This window comes from Rattus norvegicus, chromosome X, assembly GCF_021556685.1.
Source record: "Rattus norvegicus strain SHRSP/BbbUtx chromosome X, alternate assembly SHRSP_T2T, whole genome shotgun sequence".
Lineage (NCBI taxonomy): Eukaryota > Metazoa > Chordata > Mammalia > Rodentia > Muridae > Rattus > Rattus norvegicus.
In genome coordinates this window covers 119,646,046-119,672,395 of record NC_141554.1, presented here as the reverse complement: position 1 = coordinate 119,672,395, position 26,350 = coordinate 119,646,046, and the positions used below count along the sequence as shown (strand labels likewise).

Below are 26,350 nucleotides of genomic sequence, written 5' to 3'. Positions count from 1 at the left end.
ATTCTGACTAATTGAACTCTGGTCATTGTATTTGGCAGCAACTAACTTTACTCACTGAGTTATGATTTTGGCCCCAGTTTTTCAAAAATAACACTAATTAGAAATACAATAAGCTAAAAATAGCTTCACAAAAGGATTTTAACAAATGGAAAACAATTGGTAATCATTGGTGAAGCTAAACATTGGTCATTTGTGTGTGTTTGAATGTCTATATGTGTACATAAGTGTAAATACATGAGTGTTCATAATATATGTTTATGAATGATATGTGTGCACTCATGTGAAAGTGTACATGTAAATGCACATTTGCCATGGTACACAGATAGATGTCAGAGGACAAAAATGATTTTGATGCTTTGTCTTCTACCTTATTTGAGATCAGCCAATACAGCAGTCAGGCTAGCTAGCCCAGGAACATCCAGGGATTTTTCTGTCTGTCTTTTTGCAGGAACACTAGAATTAGGGAACACCAATGCCATTTTTAACATGGGTTCTGCTGATTTGATTTGGGGTCCTCATACTTACATGGCAAGCAATTTACCCACTGAGACATCATCAATCCAACCCAAAGTTGAAGAAGATTCCAATTTCCTCAGATGAATGCTTATATTTCTCATAGTTCTCTTTGACATATAAAATTAAATTATCCTGACCTGCATCTCTAAAATGTAACTACCCTGTTACTAAGCATGCATAACAACAATGTAAGGAATGGCAAGATGGGAGTAGGCCTTCCTACAAGACTTCCTATGTCTATATTTTAAAAAGAGTATAAATAAGAGATCTCATCCTATATAAAACTCCTGTAATGGACAGCTAACTTCTCAAAAAAGATATTGTGTAGTTTGAAAATCTGAAAATTTGAGGCACCTTTTCATGGTCTTTGGTCATAATGTGAAGATGGATTGAACTCATTACTTGTGATTCAATGGGACTGTAATAGTTTGGCATTATGTATTTGTCCTCAAATTTTTGTTTCTGTGTATCAATTGTATGTAGTTGTACATTTCATCATGTTACACACATGTGTATAACATGCTTTGATGCAACTCACCCTGTATTTACAATCTTCTATCCTCCCTCCTCTCCCTTTTAGTCCCTTCTATTTAGTTAATAATCATCTTTACTCTTTCATGTCAAATATTTTTTTCTGTTTTAGATTTCACACACGGGAGAAAGCTTGCCTTTCTGACTTATATGATCATTTTGATGTAAAGGATCTTCTTTGTTTGAAGATTTAATTTCTTGCAACACAACTCGTACTTGGGCTTGCCTAAGAGGTAAGCCTCATCTCCTCAAAACACAGACACTCTTGTCTCATGTCTAGGGGAAGGAGGAGAATTTGAAGGTTAAGTTGATTATCAATGGCTAACAATTTAATCATTGTGCCTCTGCACTAACCCTTTCATAATCCAAATATTTGGGTTCAGGATACTGCTGTGTAACTGAGTTTGTGAAGGTGCCTGGAGGAGGACCAGAAGCCCTGTTGCCTGTCTCACGTACCATTCATTCCACTGAATTACTTATCTGCATATTCTGTAATACTATTTATAATAACTGGAGATATTTAAGTGATATATTTCTAAGTTCTGTGAGATATAGAAAATCAGGGTAACTCAAGAAGGAGGTTATTGGAGGCCTGATTTTTAGTTAAGCTGTGCCAGCCCTCAAACTGGTATGCTTTCTGAAATAAATTAGAGGATTTCCAGATAGTGTCTGTTGCAGAATTCGTTGGTTACTGGAAGATAGAAATGCCTACATGTTTGAATGAACAGAGATGAATTTATTTGTATGGTGTTGGCTGTGTGAACATGTCTACAGTATTTTATAAGTAACTTACATTGTGCCTGAATACTTTCAGTGTTCTTGTGGCTCTCAGAATTTCACCTTTAGCAATGGCTTTTCTTTACTCTCTAAAGTCAAGTATCTAACTGCCCCCTTCCACTGCTCACTTTTGGCTATTCATTAGGCACATTAAAGGCAATGATTGCAAAGTGAACTCTTTTTTTTTTTTTTTCGGAGCTGGGGACTGAACCCAGGGCCTTGCGCTCCCTAGGCAAGGGCTTTAACTCTGAGCTAAATTCCCAACCCCGCAAAGTGAACTCTTAATCATCAGTCTCAGGCCCCAGAAATAATTATCTGATGCCAAAGCCAAAATTGAGGCATTTTTCTTTGAAACTCAACACCCAGTCCACCAGTGAATTATTCCTGCGTTGCCATTGCTGGCAACCTGCCCCAATTACTGTTTTCCCCCAAGTCATTGTTTCTCTCACTTCCTTTGGTAGGATTGCCTTTTAAAATATACTTTATTAGACAAAGAATGCAGTTCAATCACTGAAATGCTTGCTGCACATGCAAGAAGACTCGAATTCAGATGCCCAGCATCCATGTAAAGGGTTTGGCATGTGGGCATGGGTCTTTAATCCCAGCATTGAGAAAGCAGATAGAGGAAGATCCATAGCTTTTGTTAGACAAATGCCAAGATCCAAATCCAGGTCCAGTGGGAGATCCTGTCTCAAAGAGTACAATAGAGAGTGACTGAGGAAGATAAATGATGCCAACTTCTCTTCTCTACATATCCGTGCATAACCACGCATGTATAACCACGGACATATACACGCTATACTGATACATAAATAAATATGCCCACAGCTGTCATATTTTGCTACAAATAAATGATACATTTACTATGTGACAACCCTGCCATGGTAAATAGATGGAAATATCTTCTAACCTTTTCTGTTCCTAAACCTGGGGTGATGGTAAACAGCTCTGGTTCCAACACTTGGGAGTGGAAACAGGAGGATCACAAGTTCAAGGTTAGCTTCCACTATATAGCAAGTTTAAGCCCAGCTCCAGCTGCATGGACCTTATTTGTAAATGCAAAATGACAAACACACACACACACACACACACACACACACACACACACACACACACACCTCAAATCAAAACACAGTACCCGAACCAGTATTTCCTTTTCTCTGCCTCACTGGCCTTGCTATTCCTGGAACTACTAAGCTTATTACTGCTATAGGGCTTAAGATTGTGCAATTTTTTTCTCCCTGGAAAATTCTTTCCGTGTATCTTACCCTTGTTAATTCCCTCAATGAGAATCTTAGTGTCACTTTCTCTGAAAGGCATTCCCTCATCATTCTATCAAAACTGAGCCACCATCGCTTTCATTCGTGATATTCTGTTTAGCTTTTCTTTGCACAATTTATAATTATTTGATGAGCTCACCATCTGCTTCCAACACAAGAAATGAAGGTAAATACTTTTTATTGCTCACTGTTTTATCTCCAGTACTTATAGCACTATGTGGCAGATAATAGGTTCCTAAATTAATTTCCATATTATAAATGTGCGATGCAAGTACTTATTTGTATTTGTTCACACTTGCTTCTATAACTGAAGATATAATATGATGCAATGTGTTATGAGATAGTAAATACCAGTTCCAGGATCTTCCAGTCTGTATCTTTTAGAGATGGAAGAACAAACTGACAGAATAATTTGCAAGGATTCTAAAAGTCACTGTTGCACATTATGCATTGTGTTTGCAATGAGTATTAAGGGGCTGGACCACAGCCTGTTCCTTGCCTTTGAAGTCGTTTCATGATGTGAATGTTTTGGGTACAGGACACACTATTTACAATCCAGTCTTTGAAAGCATCTGAGGAGTGTGGAGGAGGAGAAGGAGGAGGGGGAGGAAAGGAGGAGGGAAAGATAGAAAGAGAAAGAGAGAGAGAGAGAAAGAAAGATTGCTTGTTACACCGTGAACAGTGATTTCTCTCAAGACAGTGCTTTGCTCTTCTGTTAAAAGGTATATTTAAAATTAACCATTTATTGATTTTAATAATTACTTTCTAATTGATGCCTTATGAAAAAATGTGAAGCCATAATTTTTAGTGGGTTGCTATTAAAAGTGTCTTTTGGGCTTGTTGGTCGGGATTATAAAATCATAAAGATCCGATTTAGCCAAATTCATGACAAGCTTTGAATTGTGTTAACAGAGCACAGATTCTGCAGTGTGTGGGGGGATTGCAAATATATGCTTGCAATGTAGAGCTTACAAGGGAATGTCAAAGGCAAATTCTGTAGCTTTTATAAGAGTTCAGGATATTTGCTTGCTGGATGAACTCAATTACCATAGCAGAGGCCATCTAAAGGAGAAATAAATGATTGGATAAGATTTGTTCAACATATTCTGTAAATATTAGTAAACATTTATATCAGCATGCAATATTTGCATGGATGTAAATATAGTAATGCATTTTAATGATGTTAAAATAACAATCCTGTCTATATTTAATTTATATACAATAACCTTAACTATTCAACATATATATATATGTACATTCCTTATGTGTTATGTTTGATATAAGATTATTTACATGATTTGATTGATGGCAACCTTGATAGATTTGTCTAAAGTTCTTTATTTTAATTTGTGTGAAATCATATTCACAAATCCTTATGCGCTTATCTATGTAGGGCATGTTATTTACATGTTATTATCAAAACTATGTTTGACTCACCACTTGTTCAGGGGCTGATTGCAGTATTAGTGAGGCATGAATCAATCTCAGCCTGCTGTTAGGTCTCAAGACCTGGCAACTTCCAGACGCTCTGATTCTGATGCCGAGTCATGGCCATACTCCAGAAGCTATGAATAGTTTACACTGTTGGATGCTGTCCTTGAAAGATTAGTTATTCAGCAATGTGGTGCTCTTGAGTCACATCCTAAAACCATGACTAGAAACGCTGAAGAAGGATCACCTGATGAAACTGGGAACAATATCCTAGGGATAACTTGACTGGGAGACACCTGACTGTCTCTAGACTAGTTGGAAGATTGTTTTATGTTTAAAAGGTGCCTGCATGGGCTTAAGAATTAGATCAGCATCTTTGCTTCTATAGCCTGCTTGACGTTCAGGAATGTACTTTTTTCTAAACTTCAAACGGCTCATTTGTAATATTGGGGTAATAAAATCACCTATCCATACTTGAGAGATTTAAGTATGGTAATCCATATGATGTTTCTGGTACAGAAATTTACCCCTGGTAAGGGACAACTAAACTACAGTATCTATTTTGTTTTTCTAACGTCAACATCTTCTCAAGTAAACCAAATTGCTTTCTCATTTCATCTACAGAACACAATTAATCAAGGAATCACAGTTCTCTCTCTCCTTCTCCCTTCCTCTCCCTTGCTCCTCTCTCTTCCTTTTCTCATACTAGTATTTTCTTCTTCCCAAGACCTGTTTTTGGCTTATAATTTTAAATGCTTTAAAATGTGAATAGAACGTATAAAATTTTGTAACTCTAATTCTTCTTTATCCTAAAGTATTTTAAATAAACAAGCTACTTATTGACAATGTCAAATTCTATTAGTCAGTTTATTGTAAATAATTATTTGTTTCAGCAACTTAGTCATTTTTTTGTAAGTAAATATGATGAAGAAAAATAGATGGTAGTTTTAGACAGTTCAAACTATTTTTGCCAGCATAGAAAACTGATATTTTCTTTTATCAACAAAAGCACCACACTATATCTTATTAAATTAGAACAATGGATCTCAATCTAGAGGTCATATGGCCATTTCCCAGATGTTGCCCACGACTATTAGAAAACACAGATATTTACCTTAGGATTCAGAGCAGTAGTGAAATTACAGTTCTGAAGTAGCAACGAAAATAATTTCATGGTTGGGGTCACCACAGCATTTGGATCTGTATTAAAGGGTTGCAGCCTCGGGAGAAGGTCAAGAGCAAATGGCTTTGGATATTATTTAGTTTCTTCCTTCTTTCCTCATTTCTTTTCTGTAGATTTGTCATCTCTGGGGCCTTGAACCAGTCACATCACTTTGTTTTTACTTTTTTACAACATTGAGTCTACAAATCTATTGGCTAAAGTGATTCAATAAGCTACTTATAAACTATAGGAAGCTCAACAAGCACAAAAATTATTCTTAAATATTGACAAAGACAGATAATTGATCAGCAAGGGTATTCAAACCTGGAGATTAATTATGAGTGCCTACTTATCAACACTTGCATATAAAAACTTCATTTGTGGGGGAGCCAGATATATAAATAGAAGAAATTTAATTTGAAGTTTTGACAGTAGCAAGATCCTTGTAAGTAAGCCTCTTTCATTTCTATAGAGCAATTTATTATTTTTATCTTCCTTGCATGTTCAGAATCTGATTTTAACAACATGAAATCCCAGGTAGAAACATAACTCATTTCTAAGCCCAGTAGCTTAAGCACCAGTGACATATAGGTAGATATTTAAATTAGTAAACTTCTCAGCTATAAATTTATACTTTCCCAAAATAATATTGTCAGCCTTTAAACTACCTTGTCATAATTAGAAATTTGCCTAAGAAGTCATTTAGCACCACCCATAACCTTTTTTGTGATTTGTAGAATCTTTGTCCTGGCCCTCTAGCTATTTCAGGAACACCTATCTTAAGTTTTCCAGTGTTCTTTATTATCTGGGCAGGAAGGAAAACAGTAGAGGTTCAATTTAGTGTCTAATGTGGAGAAGAGAGGAGAGGACAAAGAGGTTTTGTGATATCTGCCTGTGATAAGACATTTCTTGAGAAACCATATTATTGGTAAGTACCTGGAACTTTTCCAATAATGCAAGGATTATCCAGCCAATTCTTTGTGTGTGTGCAAGTACAAGCATGAATGACTCTCTCTCTCTCTCTCTCTCTCTCTCTCTCTCTCTCTCTCTCTCTCTCTCTGTGTGTGTGTGTGTGTGTGTGTGTGTGTGTGTGTGTGTGTGTGGTTCCTGGGAATGGAACCAAGAGCTTTTTTTCCCTTTTTTTATGGGATATTTTTATTTACATTTCAAATGTTATTCCCTTTCCCTGTTTCCCATCCATAAGCCCCCTATCCCATCCTCCTCCCCTTCTTCTATGAGGCCACTTCCCCCCAACCACCCTCTTCCTACCTCCTGACATTTCCCTACAATGGGGAGTCCAGCCTTGGCAGGACCAAGGGCTTCTCCTCCCATTGGTGCCCAACATGGCCATCTTCTGCTACGTATGCAGCTGGAGCCATGGGTCTGTGTAATCTTTGGGTGTTGTTCTTATAGGGTTGCAAACCCCTTCAGCTCCTCTAGTCCTTTCTTTAACTCCTCCAATGTGAACTTCATTCTCAGTTCAATGGTTGGCTGCTATCATTCGCCTCTGTATTTGAAATGTTCCGGCAGAGCCTCTCAGGAGACAGCTATATCAGGCTCCTGTCAGCATGCACCTCTTGGCTTCTAGGTTTGGTGGCTGTGTATATATGGGCTGGATCCCATACCAGGGAGACATTCTATCACTGAACAGCCTCAGCCTCAGCAGTATTCACCTTAGAGAGAAGAAGTTTTGTTATTAGTTTGAAGAAGTGGAGAAGAATGGCTGTAAAGAGAAATGAGACTTTCTTTCCATTCCAAAGGAGACTGCCAATGGGAAACTGTGTCCCTAAAGAGCTACATCAAAACAAGTGGGTAGAAACAAGAAGTTGTCTTTCTTATTGCTCTTAGGCTTGGAAAACACCCAGTATTGTTCACTCTCCAGGGCACTGGCTCTACATTATTTAGATTTAAATCCATGTTTCAGCATTTACATTCTGTGTGACCTGAGGCATGTTGTTTTACTTCTTCCTGTCTCAACCTCTGGTTTCTAAGGTATCATAAATGTAGTATACCTGGCCAAAGAGAGTTTTAAATATAGTGTCAAATGATGCTTATAAAGCCAATAGTGCTCAGGATGCATTGTAGGAGATGATGATGATGATGATGATGATGATGATGATGATGATGACGATGATGGTGATGATGATGATGATTATCTCTTTGAAATTCAGATCTCCACATACCTTGTGAAAAACTACTAGAACCAGTGCACCAATGCCTGTCTCAGTGCTCTAGTGACAGTCCTATAACGAGTAAGCCACTGATAAGAATGTCTTTGTGCTCTTTTGGGAAAGTGCAGGTTGGATCCTGGTTTATATCTCAGAAACATCTGTTGAGAACTTTTCCAAAAAGGGCTCCTAGAGCTATCTATAATATTTTTTATGCCTAAATGTTTTGGATTGATCAAAGAAATTCTAGTTGATAACTAGAGTCTATAGAAGGGAATGAGACCAATGATTTTTAAACCCTCTACTTACATCTGATAATTGGATCCTAAGATTATAATAGTCAATTGTTGAAGCTTACCGATATTAGAATGTTTATGGGGAGTTGGTTGAAGAGGGTGGAATGATAAGAGAAGAACTACACCTTTCACTTAAACTGTGAAGGATAAAAGAAAGATGGTACACATATCTTTAGATGCATAAGTTTTTTAATTTTTTATTAGATATATTTCTTTAATTACGTTTCAAACGTTATTCCCCTTCCTGGTTTCCTGTCCATAAGCCCCCATTCCTTCCCCTGCCCCTGCCCCTCCCCCATACGGGTATTCCCCTTATACATCCCCCTTATTGCCCATCCCCATATAACCCCACACTGGGGGACCAACCTTGGCAGGACCAAGGGCTTCCCCTCCCCATGGTACCCCAACAAGGCTATTCTCTGCTACATATGCAGTTGGAACCCTGGGTCAGTCCATGTATAGTCTTTCGGTCGTGGTTTAGTCCCTGGAAGCTCTGGTTGGTTGGCATTGTTGTTTTTATGGGGTTGCAAGCTCCTTCAACTCTTTCAATACTTCCTCTAATTCCCCCCAAGGGGGTCCTATTCTCAGTTTGGTGGTTTGCTGCTAGCATTGACCTCTGTACTGGACATGTTGTGGATGTGTCTCTCAGGAGAGATCTATATCCAGTCCCTTTCAGCATGCATTTTCTAGCTTCATTCATCTTATCTAATTTTGGTGGCTGTGTATGTATGGGCCACATGTGGGTCAGGCTCTGAATGGCCATTCCTTGAGTCTCTGCTCTAAACTTTGCTTCCATATCCCCTCCTATGGATATTTTTCCCCTTTTAAGAAGGAGTGGGAGCATCCGCATTTTGGTTACCCTTCTTCTGGAGCTTCCTGTGGTCTGTGGATTGCATCTTGGGTAATTTGAGCTTATTGGCTAATATCCATTTATCAATGAATGCATACCAAGCGTGTTTTTCTGTGATTGAATAACCTCACTCAGGATGATATTTTCTAGTTCCATCCATTTGCCTATGAATTTCATGAAGTCATTGTTTTTGATAGCTGAGTAGTACTCCACTGTGTAGATGTACCACAGTTTTTGAATCCCTTCCTCTGTTTAATGGCATCTGGGTTCTTTCCAGCTTACTATAAATAAGGCTGCTATAAACATAGTGGAGCATGTGTCTTTGTTGTATGTTGGAGCATCTTTTGTGTATATGCCTAAGAGAGGTATAGCTGGGTCCTCAGGTAGTTCAATGTCCAATTTTCTGAGGAACCTCCAGACTGATTCCCAGAGCAGTTGTACCAGTTTGCAATCCCACCAACAATGGAGGAGTGTTCCTCTTTCTCCACATCCTCACCAGCATCTGATCTCACCTGAGTTTTTGATCTTAGCCATTCTGACTGGTGTGAGGTTGTTTTGATTTTAGATGTTTAAGTTTTAATTTTCAGAAATGCAGACTCAAAGAAAAATATGTGAATTTAAGTATGATAATCTGTCTTAGAAAAAAATTTAATTTTCTTTTACTTTTGAGATTTTTGATAATTGCATCTTTCCCCACTTCTCTTTATTACAATACAAAATTTTCTATATATCTCTCCTTCTTTTCTTTCAGTTCACAGACTATTTTTTTCATTAATCCTTGTTACATTCATGTATACTTTTAAGAAAGAGTGGAAAGGCTATAGGAGCCAGAATATGGAGAAAGAGCTTTAAAATGTCCTCTGGCTACGACATACCTGAATATGTGACTATCTGCAGCAGACTGGCAAAGATGGGAAGATCAGCTCTTCTTGAGCAGCTCACAACAGTTAATGCTGGTTTGGAAGAATATATTATTTTCCTTGGTAGTGTAGACACTAATAAGTTGTCCGTACTCTGGTAAACAAAGTCTTCCCCATTTTCATTTATACAGCACTAATTAAACTCAGTGGGTCATCAGCAGAATATAGATGGGGGAGTTGTTGAGAAGTGGTGCTTCAGCAGGAGTGAGGGAGGCTAGAAAGGGTAGTGAGGGAGAAAATGACTAAAATTTATTATTATACATGTATAAAATGTACCGACTTGTAGGGGTTAATCTTTAGATTTTGATCATAAAACAGTGTTCTTCAAAGACCACCTTGTGTCCTGTGGCAATGCATGGCTGCCACTGTTTTTTTTTTTCTTTCCATCTTTATTAACTTGAGTATTTCTTATTTACATTTCGATTGTTATTCCCGGGCCAACATCCCCCTAACCCCTCCCCCTCCCCTTCGCTATGGGTGTTCCCCTCCCCATCCTCCTCCCATTACCCCCCTCCCCCCAACAATCACGTTCACTGGCAATCTTGGCTGCCACCGTTTTAAAGAGAAAGAAAAGCTCTGATCTTCCCCTGAGAAGTATCAGTCCACTTGAGAGTATTGGGAACCTGGTAATGGAGACAGGGATGGCTGGATATGGGTCTTGATGACAATATCAATAGAGTAAAAATTGTAATGAGGACATTGGATCAAGAGGGAAGAGGTGAGAAACACTTGAAAGCTAGGAGAAGGAAATGATATTTACTGATAGGAAAAATGGGCAAATCCAGAATAGATGTGTGTAGCCAACAATGATTTAATCATTATAAAGTACAAGGATAACGTTTTTAGTTTTCTGTGGTGTTTATGTAGACTTTTGAAAAAAATTTTAAGAGAGATTACTTTCAAATACTATTTTATTCTTAGAAAATAGTAGGTTTCATTTGCTTTTAGGAAAAATGTTTCGTATGAACACAGAACTGTTCAAACTTCTTCTCACAGACATTTTCCTCGGTTTGATTTCAAAAGGAAGGCTTCTAGAGGTCATTTTATCCTTGTCAGGGTCTCAATACATGTGTATGGGCGAGTGTTTCCAGTTTTCTTTGGGTTAGTCTTGATTCTCAGTGGACCAGAATCCTTTTGTTACAATTGCCTTAACTCCAAGGTTCATTTCCACTTCCATGGTTCAAGGGGCACTGTTTTCCTGTCTTGCTAGAAAGTACACAGAGAGCTCCCAGAAATACTATTAGTTACATTTACCCACATGATTATTTGAAGTACCATAAAACCCCACTGTTATCTTCTCTCTTCTTAGAGTGGAACTTTTAGCACACTAAATTTCGGAGAAATGGCTTTGATGGCTGTGAATACCAGATGCTTGTGTCTCTTTCTTCTTTGTACAATAACTGGTCATTCTTTGGAGATAAAAGGTAAATGAATAAATTAAATCTATTTTAATGAAGTTGTCTTCAAGGATATGAACAGAGTTTCCAGCATATATCATGAAAGTGTAAAACCAGTAGATAACATCAGTACTATTGCCATGATATAAAAAAATATATATGTTCTTGGTAGCTACCCATATGGATAGGTAAGGTAAATACTGATCATATTTTCTTGGGTTAAGTGATACATCATATGATAATTGCCAGACCTCTTGTATAGGCTATTTTTAAGAAAATCACTAAAATATTCGAAATTATATTCTCCTAGCACAACTTGAGTCTTACTATGCTTTCCTTTATGACAATCGGAGAAAGCAGGAAATGGACGTTAAACACCTCAGTGTATACTGAAGTATTGCATGCTTCAATACAAATAATGTGAGTTTTTCAGTGTCTAATGAACATTTATTTTGACATGGATTTTTAACTTTAAGGAAGAAAACAACAAAGCTGTTGTGTCATTTTTATTGGGGAGACTCTAGGCTCAGATGTGGAGTCCCTAGGCAAGTTCAAGTATGGAAATGAACAACATTCATCAGAGAGAATTAGGCAAAGGCTAACATGTAGTACTGTAATGCTATTTGATGTGTTACTTAGAAGCTTTGTAGGAAAGGCTTGGTTTTCCAAACTCTGGAGATAGCTCTGAACTTCAGTGAGCTATAGACTTAGTTAACTTTACAGACTGCTCAGAGGACTTATCTGTCCTCCAAATTCTTAAGACGCTTAGGCATCCATCACAATTATTATGCTAATCATAACAAAATACTGAATTAGTATTGAGTGGTTCTTTTTGCTTGAGGCATTTATATAACTATCATTTATATAATATTATACAAATTCTGGTGTATCTGTCCACTAACAATTCTCCATGACAAGTGTACAGCCTTAGTTCCTAAAGAGACACACTTTCCTCACATGTTTTCTTTAAAAAAGGGCAGATACACAGAATATTATGAACTTCAAATTTATTAATATAACAAAAACATTTCTTTATATTTTTCTTGCTGGTGGTAGTGGTTGGGTTTTTTGTGTTCTTGTTTGTTCATTTGTCTTGTTTGGATATTTTTTGTATTTTTGAGACAGGGTTTCTTTGTGTAATATTACTGTGTGTCCTGGATTCACTTTGTAGAACAAGGTGACCTTGAACTTACAGAGATCTTTGTACCTATGCATCCTGAGTATACATCTCCCTTTTCTAATGTAGCATTTTGAGATTATGTTAGTATATCCACAAAGTTATGAAACCACTACGGCTATAAAATTCCAGAAAATGTTTATTCTCTGATGGAGAGATCCCGTGCCTTTGGTGACCACTATTCTTCCATCTCCACGTACAGGATTCTGTATAACTGAAATCATTAGATACATAGTTCTATGAGACAGTTTCGCTTTAGATAGCATATGGTTTCAAGGCTTTTCTATTTATAGCCTCTTATTAGAACTTTATTCAATTTTATAGTAAAATATTATCTCACTGTGCTAGAATTTTTAGCTAGTAATCAGTTGATGCTCATTTGGAAATGATTCACATTCAACGAGCTTCTTCAGAAAATACAGGAAAAAAAGATGTTTTCCTTATTTCATTTCAGTTAATCCTCCTCAGGATTTTGAAATACTGGATCCTGGATTACTGGGTTATCTCTATTTGCAATGGAAACCTCCCGTGGTCATGGACAATTTTAAGGAATGCAAGCTAGAATATGAGTTAAAATACCGAAATGTTGACAGTGACAGTTGGAAAGTAAGTAAAGCATGGCTGGTAACATCAGAGTGATGTGATCATTAGGTGTTTTCTTGCAACCCCCGACTTCAGTAACCATGGCTTTGTGTGCCTTAACAGTTCTAGTGACTATATGAAAAGCTGCCATGTAACCTTCTGTGTTCTTTTCTTCATCTTATTCAATAAGACTACCCAGAAGAACAAGAAAACAAAAAACCTAGAACTCAGAGATATGAACTTGAAGAACATTTATACATTTTGCCACAATTTATGATTTCTCCTTTTACTAGTTTAATTTCTATAATCCTAACAAAACTCTTGGTGTCGAGATAACTCTTTGCATATACATCACAGAACATAGCATTGTTCTTTATATGGATGGCAAGATCTCAGTGAAAGCTTATTGAGTTATTAGATATTAATAAAGCCAACTATTGTGTTCACTTGGAGTTCTGTTGAGAAGGGTATACCTTTAGCTCTGTAATTCTGCTGGGTAGTATTAATGAGTAATTCAAGTTTAATACTTATTGAACAACATTTTAGACAAGATACTCTGCTAGGTTTCCAAAATATAAGACTCTCTCTCATAGATTAATTTTTTCATTTTTGAAATACTTAAAAATTGTTCAATTTTCTCCAGTTGCCTCTGAGACATTTTTATTTTATGGGATTCCTGAAGGTTTTAGAGTATATCTGAAATGATGCATCTTATAACCATGCAATACCCACATTGTTTGTCAAATGATCTATTTAACTCCAAGTTAAGAGTTCATGTTTCTATCATAGACCCTTTTCCTTTACTAAATGTTTTCTGTTTTTGAATGACCTAATTGAATAATAGCATATACAGAGGTTATTATTGAGAGAAATATATCTATTGTCATAGATATTAATTATTGTTTAGTCTTATTAACGTGAATCACCATTCAATGTATTTCTAAACTGGACTTTTTCTTCTTTTTGTCAAACAGACCATAATTACTAGGAATCTAATTTACAAGGATGGGTTTGATCTTAATAAAGGCATTGAAGGAAAGATACGTACGCACTTGTCAGAGCATTGTACAAATGGATCAGAAGTTCAAAGTCCATGGACAGAAGCTTCTTATGGGATAGCAGATGAAGGTTAAATCAGTTTCCTTTTCCCATTTGATATTATCAGAAAATCCATATAGAGAATAAGTTCCTTAACCTCTATGATCATTGACCCATAGAGATGACTTTATGCACAGTAAGTCCTGTGGCAATTAGACATAAATAGACTCTTTCTTAGTAGAAGTGACTTGACCTTTTCTACCTCATTAAATAAACAAAATTTTTAAAAAAAACTAAGTCTACATCTTATTATTAGAGTCCTCAGTATGGAGGTATATTAGTTAACATGAATGGGGATTTGGTCAATCCTTGAGAGCATCTTTGAATACTTAATTTAATACTTTGACATAACCTAGTGTTAGTAAATGAGCCCTCAATCGTTTTCCAGTTTGCACATACTTCTTTTGGTGAAGTGATTTCTGGTAGCTTCCTTTTGCAATCTTTCTCATTATGCTGATTGCTAAATGAAGGAGCACAGCCAAAGGAAGTCAAATTGCAGTGACTGCATAGATGATCTGTCACCATGTCTCTTAGGTCTTCATAGTTTGCTCATTTCATAGGAAGCCTGGGAACTAAAATTCAGGACATGAAGTGTATATATTATAACTGGCAGTATTTGGTCTGCTCTTGGAAGCCTGGCAAGACAGTACATTCCGATACGAACTATACTATGTTTTTCTGGTAAGTACTTTTATACTTAGAATCTCACACTGGGCGAACATCTGTCAAGATTAGTCCAGAGTACAAACAACCATATCTCTACTGAATTACAGCTGGGTTTATTGTTTTAAAAGTTTGAGTATTTTTTATAACATTTATCTTTTTTAAGTGCAGCAATCTGTTAAACTGGATCCTCTTACTGTTTCTTAATTAACTGTTTCTGAAGCTTTAAAAACATAGAATCTTTTGAAGATTTTATTTTCTATTCAGATTTAATACATTCTAGGCAGACTCACCGCTCTCCTCCCCTGCTTTCTTCCATCCCTCTCAACAAATCCTCTCCAACTATTTTGTCTTTTTGGTTTGTTTTAATTCTCATGCTGTGGTCAGATGAGTTTAACTAGTGCTTGTGTGGGCATGCATGTGGCACATGGCGGGGGGACTGACCACTGGAAACATAGGTTACCCCACATCCCCATCCCCACCAGCAGCCAGCTCCTTAATTGCTTTATGGTAATACAATCACCCACGTTCTGACATTCTTTTGCTAAGTTGCACATCTGTTTTTCATTTCCCGTCTCTACTGTAAGAACCTTCCTTTAGACTCCCCTCGTTCCTCACTTGGACAACTGCCATGACCTCCCAAATGGCGACTGCTCAGATTGTAGCATTTTTTTTCTTCCTGCTCATTTCTGCACCCTGGAGCCACCTTTGTCTTCCTTCTCATTTTTATACACCATCTCATGATCATGTATCCCCCAGTGGCTGCATATTATGCCCAGGATTAAATCTAGGTTGCCTTTCAAGTTCTTACTTCACTGTGTCACTACCTTTCCAAAACTATATAGTATGCTATGGCCAGGATCAGTATGCTACTCTGTATCGATCAATCTTTACATCTTTTCCTTATCCACGGCTTGAGTTTTGTGCATTACAATCTGGAAGGGCTTCTGCCTCACTCTGTAACCATTTTTTCATCCTTTAGGCCCATTTGATATCTAAATTCATTGACTGCTGATCACGCCAGCTTTCGTTCATCTTTGCAATTTATTGCTCAGGTGATACAACAATTTATCACATACGTGTATACTTTGTCTCTTCCAGTTTTTCTTTTAAAGATGGCTGGATGTGAACCAATTCTTACATTTCCCTTAAGTAATCACAGAAGGCCACACTCACAATAGATTAATGCTAAATATTAACTAAATGAATGAAACCAAGGATGGTAACACTGATAAATGGAAAAAAAACAGAGATTGTACATTTACCAAAGAAAGACAAAACAAAAGAAGCCACGCTTGTAGTATTGTGAACTCTAAGTTCATACTCTGGTTGCATCTTTTAAAAGAAAAACACAATATATAAATGACTGGGCGTAAAGGAGTAGTGCCTTTGAGAACTGGGTTTGAAACCCTGCTCTGGCATCATATAGCTGGGTAGCCTTGAGCAAACAATTTCTTGGGGGGAATCTTTCATGTTCCATATCTTAAATTGGACAGACACATTTCTAAATTTTTTGTTATTAAATCAATAAATATTAAACATTTAATAAATGAAACACACTAGCCTAGTTTTAAAACAACAAATCAAAGAGTCAAGGAAGACACTCTTCACATCACAGTTCATGTTTAACCTAACTTATCCTCCCTCCCTCAGTGAAATGGGGAGAAATAAAGATTAACATTTTTACAGAGGGTATGTCAGTTTTCCCAGTCACAAAGTCACACAGTCAACTTTTGTAAACCTAAGCAACAGTTGGGCATATTGATGTGTACTGGTCATCCCAGAATTTGGGACGCTAATGCAAAACAGTCACGAGATTGACAGCAGACCACTATGCTATACAGTATGTTCCAGGATAATGTATAGTGAAATCCAATGTCAAAGACTCATGAATAAACACAGTCAATCTTGGATATGAAGTCTCCCTCACTGTAAGCAGATAACATAGCCAGAAGATTAAAATTTATAAACACGTCCCTAAAATAGGGTACTCAGAATAAGATGCATTCAATAGAGTCTAGATATGTTCACTAGCTCCTTATCAGCTGCTATGCTGGTCTCATTTCAGAAGGGATTTTTGACTGCTTTTAAAACCAAAATCATATTTTCATTGCAAGCTATTTTTTTTAGAAAACAAGTCAGGATTTACTGATTTAAAATTCAGTTGCTGACAAGGCTTTTTATCCCCATCATACTACTAATAGAAATATTACTAATTCAAAGTTAACTTTAAAATGCCATGGTAAAACCTCTTGCTTAAGACAAAGGGAAAACTACACTTCATTGATAAAAACTCCACACTGCACTTTGCTTTGTTCATTTCACTTCTTCCTCTAGTCATGAGTTTTCAGGCTTATATCACAGTGTTGAAACGTCAGAGAATTTCTTTTTATTTTAGTAAACTAAAATTAAAACCTAGGAAAATTAAATATCTGCTCTTATATCTTATTTCTACTCAGATAATTATCTTAGTCAAATATTAACAAGGCTAAGTATTCTAAAGCTTTAATTCACAAACTTTGATGAGTCAACAAAAACTAAATAGGTGAATAATGGTTAAATTGCTTTGAGATTTCATGAAGATTAACACTGAACTGAATCTCCATGAAATCAACTCTTTCTGTTTTTCCTGCTCTTGAATCTATATCACGCAGCACATAGTAGGTGTGCTAAAGCATGGTATGCTGTTAAAAGATTCTTTTTCATGTTGTCCATTTTAGGACTTGACTTTTTCTATTTATTTGAGAACATTGTACATGGGTAGCATACTTACATCATTTGTACCTCTCCCTCTCCTCCCTCCAACTGGTCTTGCAACATCTCAATTTCTCTCAAAAATCATGACATCTTTTAAAAATAATTATTGTTACATATGTTTATATATGTATATATATATATGTGTGTGTGTTTGTGTATGCATAATCTACTGAATGAATATACTGTGCTTATATGTGTATTTCATATAATATAAGATGATTTAAAACTGAGCACCAAGATACAAAAAGATACTACTAAACAATTCCCAAACTGTTTCTTGTGTTATAGGTATGAGGGCTTGGATCATGCCTTACAGTGTGCTGATTACCTCCAGGATAATGAGAAAAACGTTGGATGCAAACTTTCCAACTTGGACTCATCAGATTATAAAGATTTTTTTATTCGTGTTAATGGATCCTCAAAGCTGGAGCCTATCAGATCCAGCTACATGGTTTTTCAACTTCAAAATATAGGTGATCTGAGCAAATGATGTCAACTTAAAACTCGATGATTCTCCTTTAGGCTGATTCTCAGTGAGCAGGAGAGGCAAGAGGAGACAGTGAGATTTATTATAGTGATGGCAGTGCAAAGCTAGAGGCATGAGGCAACCTATAGGCTCTATTAATCATGGCTTTGAATGATAAATGACTGAGAACCAAAACAGTTTTATTTCTTCTGAATTTTAATTTTAATTCTAACAGTTATAAGTGTGAAAGGTTCTAGAATCAAGCAGAACTGGTGCAATGTTAGGTGTATACTGACCACAATATATGTGTTACTTAGAAAGTAGTCAAAATAGTAATTGTAGTAAAAGTGGTTTGGCTGTTTCTAAAGTTGCAAAAATGGGAAAATAATTGCAATGATTTGGGTCTTCTTAGTTTTTTCCCCTTGGCCTTAAATACCAGTGTGGGCTTTATAAAAAATGATAAAATTAGTTTTCCATGCCAGGTGGTGGTGGCACATTCCATTAATTCCAATGCTTGTAAGGCAGAGGCAGGTGGACCTCTTGAATTCAAGGCCAGCCTGGTCTACAAACATCCTGAGTGAACCTTCAGAGGGATTGGTGCCACCAATAATAGACTGAGTCTTTCTAAATCAATTAGCAAAGCAGTCTCTTACAGACAGGATGTTGAAGACAGATTATTTCATTGAGATGTCTTTTTTGGATGAATCTAGGTCATGTCAAACTGAAAAGGCTAGGGAGGTCATATACTTCCTCTATGTCCACAAATGCACACCGATCTGTTTTATACACGGTAGGTTTTTTCAGGAATACATGTTTAATAAATTTAGAAGAAAACTATTAATAACTTTATAGAACTATTACCCTACTTAGAAAATCTCATCATTAGCAATTTTCTGAGGAACCAACACAAGACAAGGGAATTATGGCATTTGAACACACACACACACACACACACACACACACACACACACACACACACACACTACTTGATAATAAAGAGACAAAGTTCTGATTTTTCTCTAGGAAGACACCACTGGATTATATAGAGCTGATTATTATAGTTTATAAGCACAGTCAAATAAATTGGTTTTCCTGAAACTCGTAAAAAAAAAAAAGAAGCAGGTTCTAGGATAGCCAAGCTACACAGAGAAACCCTGGATACACACACACACACACACACACACACACACACACACACACACACACACACACACTACTTGATAATAAAGAGACAAAATTCTGATTTTTCTCTAGGAAGACACCATTGGATTATATAGAGCTGATTATTATAGTTTATAAGCACAGTCAAATAAATTGGTTTTCCTGAAACTCGTAAAAAAAAAAAAAAGCAGGTTCTAGGATAGCCAAGCTACACAGAGAAACCCTGGATACACACACACACACACACACACACACACACACACACACACACACAGACAGACACACACACACACACACAGAGAGAGAGAGAGAGAGAGAGAGAGAGAGAGAGAGAGAGAGAGAGAGAGAGGGAGAGTTTCTCAAATAACAAAATTTTTCAAAAAGTCCATCTTGATGGCAGGCCACTTTGGTTTTCAGACACATCATGAGAATAATCTTGACCCATGTAGTTTGTCCCCGAAAGTTTTGCTTATGGAGTGTCCCAAGCTTTTGTCAAGGGATGTTGCTAACTTAGCAACTTTCATGTTGAGATAGTTTCCTTTTGCTTTTCAGTTAAACCATTGCCACCAGAATTCCTTCATATTAGTGTGGAGAACTCTATTGACATTAGAATGAAATGGAGCACACCTGGAGGCCCCATTCCACCAAGCTGTTACACTTATGAAATTGTGGTCCGAGAAGATGATATTTCTTGGGAGGTATGGATATTGTATTTATTTGCCAAAATCATAAATATAATTTTTAAAAATGTAATACGATATTGGATAATCAAAATGTGTTGCTGTTCAAAAGACAGTTATACCATGATAAATATTTCAGAAATTCCAAACTTTCCAGAAGGCCAAATCCAGTCAACAAAGGAAATATATGTATATTAAACCAAAGTTGCAAATATCCTGGAGACGATCTAGTCACTTGTTTTCAATTTGTTTTAATAAATGAAATTTATCCAAGAAATTGAAACAGATTGCCAACAAAACACATGTGTGCACGCACCCCCACCCCACACACAAAGCACTTCTTTACGTACAACCATGAGGTCAAATTAAGAGTCCTCACGTATACAAGAGATTTCCTAGAAAAGAAAGGATTGTAACGAAGGAGATCACTGTGAGACTCCAAACGTCAATGATACATTGATTACTTTAAGCCCACCTTGGTATATCCTGCTTTGATTTGTTTATTTCCTATTTAGAAATTGGTAGAGAGAGGAATGTGAACTATTAGTTTTCAGTGACTCAATTTATATACAGGTGAGAAACATGTCCCAGACTGGTTATTTGACTTGGCAGTCAAATAGTTTGAAGTAGATTCAAAATTTGATTCGCAGTCCACTTAAGTCTATAGTATATATTTTCAGGAGTCTGTACATAAGTTAAATAAATAAAAAGCAATCATCGTGTACAAGAAGAACTCTGCAGCAATTTGAAGTATAAACTGGAAGTAATTTATTTAGTTTTTTTTTCTTTTTGTGGTCCCTGTGAGAACATCTGAGTATTTTGTGGTAGTCCTATATATGAAGTGATAGCTTTGTGTCGTTTCCTGAGCATTATTGCATGAGACTTCAAATGTTAGTCAAACCAAAAAGAGGAGGGGATGCATTTGGAAGATGAATATTTTGATTTCCATAAAATTAGCATTCACTAATTCATTAAGCCTTTTCCCATTTATAAATCCCCAAACATCTGACACTCATCTGGAGATAAAGAACACTAAACTATGTAGTTATGACTTATTACACATGGTGTTTCTTATTACAAGTAACCTATTATTATAACAGGACAAAAGATAAAATTAAATACAGATAAGGAGTGGAAGAAGAATGCCTTTAAAAATTAGTGTAGAGTGGGGAACATTGCTAGGGTTGGACCTTTCTAGTAACTCAATGCTGCTGTTTTATGTCCAAAAAACATTTGGAAGCAGAGAGGTTTTCGAAATCTCTGCAGTTGTCCTGAGTTCAAATAAACACACCACAGTTTTCCTTGGCTTTCAGTCTGCCACAGATAAAAATGATATGAAGCTGAAGAGGAGAGCAAATGAAAGTGAAGACCTGTGCTTTTTTGTAAGATGTAAAATCAATATATATTGTGCAGATGATGGGATTTGGAGTGAATGGAGTGAAGAGGAATGCTGGGAAGGTATGCACTAAAAGGATGAGAACTAAGTAACTGGGGCCATTGGGGAACAAAATGTATTTCCTCTCGCTGCAGTTGTAAATTGGAGACCAAATAATCTCGTACGTTATCTGTAAATGGAGAAAAAGCAACTACTTCAATAGCAGATAGGCTTACTGAAAATCTAACCCTCCTTTGGAACTAGGTATCTTGTTCTGTTTTAATGGGAATAGCTTTTGTTTGTCTTTTATAAGCATTTCATAGTTCTTAGGGCAAAGTCCAGAGTCCATTTTAATCAGTACTTTTTTGTGTTTTCAATTTTCACTAGAAATTTTAACAAAAAGGATGTAGCTTGCTCCAATTGTCTAATACTTACCGGTCATTGTTCAAATTGAGATGTTGTCCTGGTTTCATGTCTGTTGCTATGACAAAATATTCTCTACAAAAGCAACTTGGGGAAAGAGAGCTTATTTGGCTTAGAATCCCAGATTAGAGTCAGTCACAGTAAAGAAGAAGTTTAGTTGGCAGAAATTCCAAACTGCTCCTCACATCCACGCTACGAGCAGAAAGCAATAGGTGCATTCACATTGTTACTGCGCAGGCCCCTCTCTCCTCTCTCTTTTTCATTTAAGTCCAGGGCCTATTTCCGGAAATAATGCTGCTGTATTCAGGGTGGGTATTCCCATCTCAGTTAACCCAAATAAGAGAGTGCCTCACAGGCATGTCCACCGGCTAACCTTCTCTATACAGTCTTTCATCTAGATGATCTTTCCAGATGATTCTATAGCATGTCAAGCCGATAAATGAAAACTAACAAGGACAGAGTTTATATTTAGTTAAAAAACATTATTTTCTGTACTAATGGAAAGCGATTTATGGTAAAAATGTTTTCAAATTTCACAGGGATACAAAGCCTAGAAGGTGACACATAGTGTGATTTATTTCAGAATAAATTTATATTATTGTAAATTACTAATAATTATTCAAAATTGAAGAAAAATCCCTTCAACAGTCCTTATGTAGTTATTTATATATGCATGTAAGGATAAAACATAGTGGACTTTCACATGTTTCTGCGATACTGGAGTGGCTGTCTCTACTTCCCTATAAATACAGCAAAATCATTGTTCAATTTTGATAACTGAATCCTTTTAAAGTATCTACTATGTGTCAGATTTCAGAGTTAGATATTCAGCAGCACTTATTACTCTTGTCAAGTCTACATTATTCCCAAGTTGGGAAAATTTAATAATAACCAAGCAAAATATATTATACAACCTGTAGAGATTATGCAGGAAAGTAGTACTGGTAAGCCAGAGTTCAAGCAAAAGATGTATGCATAAATACAAAGAATACTTTTTTGCTTCTACATTTTTTACTTTCTTATGTTTTGAATTATTTATTTATCATGTTTTTCAGCTTTTCTATTTTTCTTTTTTATTAATAATTTTACTCATTTATATTTCAAATGACATCCCCATTGCCGGTTACCTCTCCACCACTCCAGCATCCCCTTACCCCCTCCCGCTTGCCTCTATGAGGGTGCTTCTCCACCGGTTCACCCATTTCTGCCTCAGACCTGTACTATCCCCCTAGGGGAGGTACAACCTGTAGAGATCACGTCCAGCAGAGTGGCAGAGCCCTCAGTTAATCGATGGGGCCTTCCACCTACCTCAGAATTTTAAACCCAGAAGTGTTCCTGTCCAAAGGAACACTGTCGGGACAAAAAATGGAACAGAGACTAAAGGATAGTTCATTGAGAGACCACTCCACCTAGGGATCCATCCCATTTTTTCCTTTTGAAGCCACTTTTGGAAATCTGGAAAACTCTCTCTCTCTCTCTCTCTCTCTCTCTCTCTCTCTCTCTCTCTCTCTCTCTCTCTCTCTCTCCCTCTCCCTCTCCCTCTCCCTCTCTGTGTGTTGAGTTATATTTTTGTCATTTGTCTAAAAATTATATCAAGTGGATATGGTGATTTTCTTTACCAGATTATCAAAACATACATCTCATCTCTTTGCATTACATATAATCTCGAACCAGTCATGCAGGGGACCTAGACTTCTTTTTCCTTGACAGGCATCTCCTGGTAGAGTCTTAATTTAGACTTACAAGGTACGAGCAAAGACATTTTGGATTGCTCATAGTTTTAGGTGCTCATTTCTTTTTGAGCACCTCAAGTTATAGAAAATTAAGACAATTACACACACACACACACACACACACATTCAGTTTAAACATCACATTCATTTTTCTACAGTTCTTGAGAGTAAAAATCTGAGTTCACTTCACCCACCACACTCAAGTGCTCGTTTAAAAGATGATTTTATTTCTAATACTATTTTGTCTTTTTTGTGACAATTTTATTTGATATATTTTGTTCATATTAACCCCCTCTACTCATCCCATATCCACCCTTGCACCATCACCTTTCTACTCCTCCACCTTTGAGTTGGCATTTGATACACACTGGCAGTAAGAGAATATGCTTTCTTTAATAACATGACCCCTGATCATTTGGCCATGTTCCAGGTCAGGACCCATTTTCATGAACAACTGGGCAACACAAACTGGACTTCATGGGAGAAATATGTAGAACAATAATGTTTTTGCCACAAAATGACTTCTTAGGAATCATCTAGACTAGAGAACATAAATAGAGCCTCAGGAAAGAAACCATCTGCCTTGTTATTGTAAATTCAGCATGTCAGGAGACTTATACTATCTCTTACTTCTCCGGCAATTGCCCCCGTAAATCTTTACTATGTTAAGCATTTAAATTTGGCTCAAAATTTTCTAGAAGAAACTAAGCCCCTAAGGGAATAAGTTAAAGACATATTAAAATGGAGGTCGATGTATAGGTCTGGCTCTAAAATTTAACAGGCTGTGTGTTATTCCAAGACAAGTCTGACATGCTAGACTTGGAAAAGTTTAGTTTAAAAGTATAGTTTAAGTATCTCCTTTGTTCTTTCTATGCAGAACTAAAATTAACACTTCATGCCTTGGTCTGGTGATCTTCTGAAGCTAGAATGCTTGCCTAGCATGCTCAAGGCCTGGTGTTCAACCACTACCACTAATAAAATAGGGAAAAAACTACAAAAAAGGAGAAAAGAGAAGTTATACCTAAAATGCCAAAGAGCAATGTCATGCCTTGTCTTTTAGTTCAGCCTCTAAAGCATGAGACAAATTTTAGTTGGTGACCTTGTGAAGTGAGCTTCATTAGCGTTGGGTGTATCTTTGTAACGATACGTATATCTTAAGAACAGATCTTGTTCTTGAGATTTAAGGAACACATAGGACTTATTTGTTTAATCACTTGACTCATGTGTTACAGGTTTTTAATGAGAAGTATCACAACATGAAATTGTAAGCACAGTTATATCGTATTGGGAGTTATTTTTCTAATTGAAATGGGATAGATATCACACAGTATGTCAAAATAGGTTTTCTGTATGCTAAACTCAGTCCCAACTGTGGCATCTGTAGATTGACAAGTATGTCAGTTTAATTCCATTTCTGTACTATTGACAGTTTGCTTATGTATTAAATGTTTCACAAACCTTTATAAACCTTTAACATTTCTCATTTTGTTGTGTTATTTAATCTTAGGTTACACAGGGCCAGACTCAAAGATTATTTTTATAGTACCAGTTTGTCTTTTCTTTATATTCCTTTTATTACTTCTTTGTCTTATTGTGGAAAAGGAAGACCCTGAACCCACACTGGTAAGTTGTTGAAGGTTATGTCAAACAGTAATATACAAATCAATACATTCAGAATGCATAGGCCTGCATTTCATAGTTTTGACTGCTCACTGTGAGGTACAATTGATACTATATGCATTGTTGTAATATCCTCAGAAAATAGTCATTCAAATTTGATCCTGAAAACCCATGCTTTGGGGAGTGGCATTGAATTCTGTCAAAATAGGAGAAAAATACTTTAGAACATGAAATGCTGCAAATCTTTAGATTAGAAAACTACACAGTGCATGAACCTCCTGGAGAAAAACAGATTGGGAGGGGGGAAAGTGACATGGGGAGCAGAAACCGAAAAAAGCTGGTCACATACATTTATAGTGAAAATGAAAGGGAAATAAATGTATGCACGCTTTACCACTCAACTTCGCTTCTCCATTGTTACCTAGTCCAGGGTACAAGTCAAGGGAGTGGTGCTACTCACAGTGGGTTGGGTCTTCTTATACCCGTTCATGTCATTAAGATTATCCCTCACATAGGTCAACATGACCTGGAAAATCCCTCATTGAGATTCCCCTTCCCAGATGACTTGGAATTGTATCAAGTTGACACTTAAAACTAGCCATGACGTAGGCTCTAAGGAGCCTGTTTGGAGCAAAACATCTTAATACTGTGTTTTGTAAAGATAGAATAAGGCCTGTCCATGGAATGTTTCACTTTTCTGCTCATTGAATTTCTGAATTGTTAATACTAGTGAAATTGTATCATTACTTGCTAGTGACAGAGTTCTTTTTGGATTTCAGAGCCTCCATGTGGATTTGAACAAAGAAATGTATGCTTATGAAGAGACGCTCTGCTAAACTACTCTTTTCCTCACATAGAGTCAGCCAGCAGGAGTCATATTAAACTCAATGTCTCTTCAACTTTCAAATACATCTTCTTGCAAATCAGTGTTTGTCCTAATATTGTTGGTTTTTTGAGTAAAGTGTTGGATATGTATCTCAAGTTGGCTTAGTGTGTGATAGTTGTGAATCAGTCTTTCAAGTACTGGCATAACACATGTGTGATATCATGGTCACCTTCATTATTGCATTTAGGTATACTTTATGGGGCACAAACCCTTAGCAATAGTAAATTTACTATATCCTAGTAATTGCTTTGTTTCCTAATAACTTTGTGGTGAGAGATCTATATGTAGATCCATCAAGAGATGGGTCAGATTTTATTCAATGTTGTATTAATAAGATACTATGTTCTTCCAACTTGAACTAACCTATGGAGATACTGCCAAACCATGAAAAAAGAGATTTA

The 26,350-nt window shown here is 36.6% G+C and overlaps 1 protein-coding gene across 14 annotated transcripts in view; it reads left to right on the top strand.

Moving 5' to 3' along the window:
- Positions 1-26,044, top strand: part of Il13ra2 (interleukin 13 receptor subunit alpha 2) — a 64,141-nt gene extending 38,097 nt beyond the window's left edge. For 11 of the 14 annotated variants that reach the window (XM_087599021.1, XM_087599019.1, XM_087599020.1 and 8 more), the window contains 10 exons: positions 1,160-1,280; positions 11,241-11,355; positions 12,960-13,111; positions 14,062-14,215; positions 14,746-14,866; positions 17,894-18,078; positions 19,785-19,930; positions 21,226-21,370; positions 24,951-25,066; positions 25,843-26,044. In XM_087599021.1, coding sequence (XP_087455147.1) covers positions 11,274-11,355; positions 12,960-13,111; positions 14,062-14,215; positions 14,746-14,866; positions 17,894-18,078; positions 19,785-19,930; positions 21,226-21,370; positions 24,951-25,066; positions 25,843-25,899 — 1,158 coding nt within the window. In that variant the 5' untranslated portion in view covers positions 1,160-1,280; positions 11,241-11,273 and the 3' untranslated portion in view covers positions 25,900-26,044. Of the gene's footprint in view, positions 1-1,159; positions 1,281-3,641; positions 3,827-6,504; positions 6,626-11,240; positions 11,356-12,959; positions 13,112-14,061; positions 14,216-14,745; positions 14,867-17,893; positions 18,079-19,784; positions 19,931-21,225; positions 21,371-24,950; positions 25,067-25,842 lie in introns of those variants that run through there. The other 3 variants (NM_133538.2, XM_087599013.1, XM_087599025.1) reach the window with 3 other exon arrangements.
- The last annotated feature ends 306 nt before the right edge of the window (positions 26,045-26,350 follow it).